The sequence below is a fragment of the Aptenodytes forsteri genome, unplaced genomic scaffold (genome assembly GCF_000699145.1).
Source record: "Aptenodytes forsteri isolate BGI_AS27 unplaced genomic scaffold, ASM69914v1 Scaffold188, whole genome shotgun sequence".
Lineage (NCBI taxonomy): Eukaryota > Metazoa > Chordata > Aves > Sphenisciformes > Spheniscidae > Aptenodytes > Aptenodytes forsteri.
In genome coordinates, this window is record NW_008794371.1 from 193,087 (window position 1) to 198,432 (window position 5,346).

The window sequence follows — 5,346 nt, forward strand, 5'->3', positions numbered from 1 at the left end:
ATCGGTTCCTGCGCAGGGCGCCCTGGAATCGGATGGTGGTGTGGACGTGCTTGCAGCGGGCGCAGCCCACGCTCTTCAGGAGCTCGCTGAAGAGCAGCAGGATGTGCCAGTTGTACTTGGCCGAGCACTCGATGTAGCCGCACTTCCACGTCTTCTTCACCAGGTTGGAGACGTTCCAGCGCGGGATCACCCGGCCCCGCTGCAGGTCCCGCTTGTTGCCCACGATGATGATGGGCGTCTCCGAAGTGCCGATGACCCTGGGGAGGGCGGGTGGTCAGGGAGGACAGAAGGGGACGGGGCACAGCGTGATGATGGACCGGCCCGCGGACCCCAACCCATCCCCAACCGGCACTTGGCTTTGGCTTGCCAAGAGGGACGTGCCTCCTCTTGGCCTGTCCCCGTGTCCTTGTGGCCAGTCACCCGGCGTGCCAGCCCCAGTTGCTTTCCCAGGGATGGCTGCCCTCGCCCACAGGGGATACCTGCCTGGGGTCCCATCCCTTCTCCTGCCCTTGGGTCCAGTTTTGCTTTTGCTTTTAGGCTCCCAGCCCTGCAAAGGGGCTTTGCCCCAGTCTCTAATATCTCATCTCCGATGTCAAGAGCAGGGGAGCGCTGGGGCGAGCTGTACCACCCCGCTGGGAAGCCACAGGGGGATGCACCCACCGGCGAAGTGGTCCCTACCTCGTTTCCAGGATCTGCTGGCGGATGGTTTTGATGTACTCGAAGCTGTCAAAGCAACAGATGTCATAGACCAGGATGTAGGCATGGACGCTCCGGAGCCCCCTGCAACACACGTCCGCCCACTCCTGCAAGGTGCAGAGAGGGATCAATCCTGGCTCAGCCCCATCGCCGTGCCCGGGGGATGCCCCTCCCCGCTTTGGGGCCAGGCACACCAAGGAGGCTGCTACGCCGGCAGGTAGCAAGGGGGCTGCACGCTCTCCAGCCCTGACACCCAGCAGCCAGCTCACCTCTGCTCTGCCCCGACCCGTCCCTGAGATGGCTGCGTCTGCCCCCCGCGGCCCTTCTGCAATCCCCCCCCCCCCCCCCCCCCCCACGACCCCCTTGTTAATCCAGAGGAGAGAGAACGGGATCTGTCAGCCCCAGTTCCTCTCTTGAGCAAGGATTACAGCCTGCCTAATGCACAGTGGTCCGGAGGTGAGCTGGGAGCAGGGCTGACTGCAACCCCCTGTCCTCGATGTAAAGCTTCACCCTCCAGAGCTGCTAATTAGGTGTGTTAATTAGGGATGCACCCTGGTTTTCGGGCAGGGCGGGTGAGGAGGATGCTGAGGGTTGAGCAGAGCTCAGCCCGGCCCCAGCTCCGTGGGGCTGGGGGTTATGGACCAGCAGCTCCGTGGGTCAGAGGGGGAAGGTGACGGCAGGGCTCTTTGGAGGGGACACGGGGACGTGGGGACAGGAGAGGAGCAGCAGCTGCGTCTGCCAGAGTGAGACTGGGAGCCGGGGCAGAGGGAGTTGGGGGTGGCCGCCCCACAGCCAAAATATGAAGCTGTAAGAAATACATGTTGTTAGGAAAGCTTTGGGTTTCCAGAAGTAACAGGATTTTTTTTTTCCATGCTGTAGGAGTGAAAATCTGCCCCACATCCAGCCACTTTGCCAGCCCAGCAGTGGTACCGAGGCTGCAGTGACACCCGGGAATGGCAGCACCGCAAAGCCTCCTGAGTGCAACTGGAGAGGAGAAAGATGCACCGAGGAGGAAAGGCATCACTTCTCCCCGAGCAAACCTCTTCGGTACCGTGAATCATCCCTTTCTGAGTTTATCATCAGAATGAGGCAAAACGAGAAGACCTAGGACCAAAGGGAACTGGGAAAAGGAAAGTTTTGGGGTGTGGGTTGGTCTCCGTCGCTGACCGCAGCCCAGGAAGGAGCTGAGAGCGAGCGGCATGACGCAGCCCCTCTGACGATGTGTAGCTCCACGGTATCAGAGAGATGCAGGCGGATGAAGCAGCAGTTTCTCAGGTTACTCTGAGTCCTGATACACCTGGGAGATTAATAAATTGCAGCTATTTCACCACGCTGGTGCTCTGGTGCCGTGACGTCAGGACGGTTTTCCCCGCGCAGGGCAGGTTTCCCGGGATGCTCAGGGCTGGAGGAGGGTTGCGCTGCACATCCCGCCTGGTCCCATGCAGGAGCGGGACATCAGGGAGCCGCCGGCCCCTGCTCCTCTCCCAGGAGATCGCCGCAGGGGTGCTGCTCCCGGGCACGGAGCAGAGCCCAGTGATGCTTCCCAGCAGACAGAGCCGTATCCCCCACCACGGTCCTCTCCTTTCCCCTCGGAGACATCCCTCTGACCATCCTCTCTTCCCTGGAAACCTCCATCTGTTCCCACCGGCCGCCTCCTCTTGAGCGCAGTGAGGCAGGGAGTTAATTGAGTGTGTTAGCGTCGTCTGCCGTGGCAATAAATTACCCTTCGCTATTTCGGGCTGTCTCTCGCGCTGACCTTTCATTCCCTGCACACGCCAATTAATTTTTAAACCTCCTCCTCGCCCCCGGAGCACTCACTTCGCCTCCTGCCCGGTGGCACAGGGGAAACTTGGAGCGCTGCAAGGCCCCTATAACCCTGTCCCCATCGGGCACGAGAGCAATAGAATTATACTGATTAAAAATACAAGACAGCCCAGCTCCTGCGGAGGTGCCCCCACCGGTGGCATTGCCACCAGAGCTTAAAATCCCCTTTTTCCCCATTAAGCCCCCCCCAAAGTGGTCGGCACTGGCGGCAACGCTTTCCAATCCCACGCTGCCTTTTGGAGCTGTTTTGGAAACACCTGAGAGCGCTGGGGGTTTGAGGAGGAGCTGGTGGGCTCAGCACTCCGGGGACAAGCCCAGGCAATGCTGGGGGGGTGACAGCCACCCCGTCAGGGGACGAGCAGCCCTGCTCCGCCTGGCTCGGGCAGTGGGTGCATTGGGGTCTGGCTCTCCAGGAACCCCTGGTTTTCACCCGAATGCTCTGGCCACGGTCCCCCAGCCCTTTGCTGGCGCCGGCTCTGACAGCCTTGGAACCAGATCCCAGTGCTCCGTGATCCACCGCCCAGCTGGATGCGACCCTAGGCATCTCCAGAGCCACGGTCCTCAGAGTGGGACGCCGTCCCTCCCGTGTTTGCCGTCATTTTAGGTGAAAAAGCTTTAAAAGACACTTTATCCTGGACCCGCTCAGCCAGTAGCCATGAGGATGCGATCCCTCGCGCCGGCTTTTAGCAAGCAAACCCTGACGCGGAGGGAGAAGCATCTCCCGAAGAGGAGGAACCGGGACCCCGCAGGGTTATACAGCAAAACCCCACTGAGGTCACTGGAGGCCCCCCAACGTGGAGGTCCCATCGCATCGAGCCAGGGATGCCCCTACCTGCAGGGTGTTGACGGGGAAGGCAGTGATGGGGGGGAAGTCCATGATCTGCAGGTCGTGGACGTGGCCGTTCATGACGACGGCGGGCAGGTAGACACGGCGGGCCGTGGTGGGCACGCAGACCTCGCTGAACTCGTTGTAGAGGAACTGCCGGACTATGGCACTCTTGCCCACGCCCTGGGCTCCCAGCACGGCGATCTTGAACGTTGCCACCATGCCGCCGCGCGCCGGCCACTGCCCTGGTGCTGCCCCCGCAGTGCCGAGGATGCATATTCCCGCGCAGGGGGCCTCAGCCCCATTCAGGATGCATTTCCCCTCCGGGACAGCCTGTCACTGCAAGGCCAAGGAGAAGCTGGTCAGATCCTGGAAACGCCCTGGCAGACCCCGCTGTTGCTTCAGGCAATATTTTTCCAACCAGGAGACCAGGAAAAAGGGTTATGCCTGTTCTCGGGGAGCAGGAGCATCCCCCAGGGCTGGGCGATATCCCCAGCAGCAGCCTCAGCACTGCGAGACCCCAGGGTCCCCCTCGGAGGCTCCCACCCTGCAGAGCCAAGGAGAGCCAGGATTTGAGCGAACTTTGTCCCAGGAAGGTTCTCACAGGCACATTCAGCCCTTCGGTACCAGAGGAAGGAAACCTCCAGGAAAGGGACCATCTGCGGCTCGGGGTTTGCCCAGCCCGGCAGCAGCAGAGTCCTGGGCCATGCTGGGGACTTGGCCCATAGCACCCGCGGGGACTGTCACCAGCTGCTCCATCCCGATGCCAGTGCTGCCCCGACCCAGGGAATCCATCTTCCCTCTGCTTGGACAGCCAGAATTGCCTTTTGCTGGGGCGGGGGGCAGATTGCTCTGAGCCTGCGAGCGACAGCTTTAATGTTTAATTTCAGGCTTTGAGCAGTTTGGCAATTAAGTTGATGGAGGCTAATTTCCGAGCCAGCTGACGGGGTGAGCCCACAAGCCGCTGGCACACGTGCTGAGGCCAGAGGGGCTGCAGGGCAGGACCACGGGTGCTGGGGGACACGGGGTGATAACCCACGCACGAGGATGCGAGAGCTGAGTCTGAGGAGCCCAAATGCTTGCTGGCACCGGGTTCCTGACCGGGAGCTGTGATGGAAACAGCAAGGGTGAGGGGCCAGGGTCCCATTTTTGCTCACTCCCATCTCTAGGAAGTGGCTTGTGCTTTATCCCAAAGTGTGGGATGCTTTTACGAATTTGTGATGTTCTTGTCTGTTTTCCCTGAAAACCAAAGCACAGGGCAGCGGTCCCCGAGCTGGCAGAAAGCGGCAGGTTCAAACCACCCTGTCCTGCCTGTTTTGATGGGCGCTATTTGCCCCGAGGAGAGCTCTGCCATGGAGGTCCCTGCTGCTGGGTGCCAGGGCGGCCGGGCTTCCCGTCGTCCCCCAGGCTGGGCCATGGCTCACACCATCCTCACCTTCCTCACACCGGGACTGGAGGCCTTCAGCAGGGCCTGATCCAGCCCCAGGGGCAGCAGAGCGGGTTTGTGCCAAGGGCTGGGGGACATGGCACGCTGTGCCGCTGGGACTGTCCCCTCGGGTGCTGACAGCCCTTGGGGACCTGCTCGCCCAGCCCCGGCAGCGGGAGCATTTCGTGCCACATGCAGGGAAACGGGGAGGGGGAAGCGGGGTGTGTGTGTGTGTGCAGGAGCCCCTGTGTGTGTGGGTGTGGGTGTGTGCAGGAGCCCCCACGCCCGGCCCTGCCAGGGCCTTTCTCCACCAGCAGAAAGCACTGTCATTGCAAGTCCCGGGGGGGGCCACTCTGCTGCAGGGACAGCCCTGTCCCCACAAGCCCTTCCATCTCACAGAAGCAACCCCAGCTCCTCTGTGGGGCCAGCGGGTGATGGAGCGACACAGCCGGAGGCCCAGCCCCCGCGGGGCTGCCCTGAACCGCGGAGCGGGCTGAGCCCTGCCGTGCCACCCCAAAACGCCGTCCCCCTCCCGGCTGGCACACGGGGACCATGCACGGGGAAAGCTGGCTCA

General features: G+C 62.0%; 1 protein-coding gene across 1 annotated transcript; it reads right to left on the minus strand.

The window, feature by feature from the left end:
• Positions 1-4: 4 nt before the first annotated feature.
• On the minus strand, positions 5-3,568 carry RASL10B (RAS like family 10 member B; the record flags this gene model as incomplete). Its single annotated transcript, XM_009287493.1, has 3 exons — positions 3,353-3,568; positions 679-803; positions 5-257 (listed from the first exon to the last, which is right to left on the minus strand). Coding segments are annotated over exons 1-3 (594 nt in total), but the record flags the coding sequence as incomplete, so codon positions are not given.
• Positions 3,569-5,346: the final 1,778 nt, after the last annotated feature.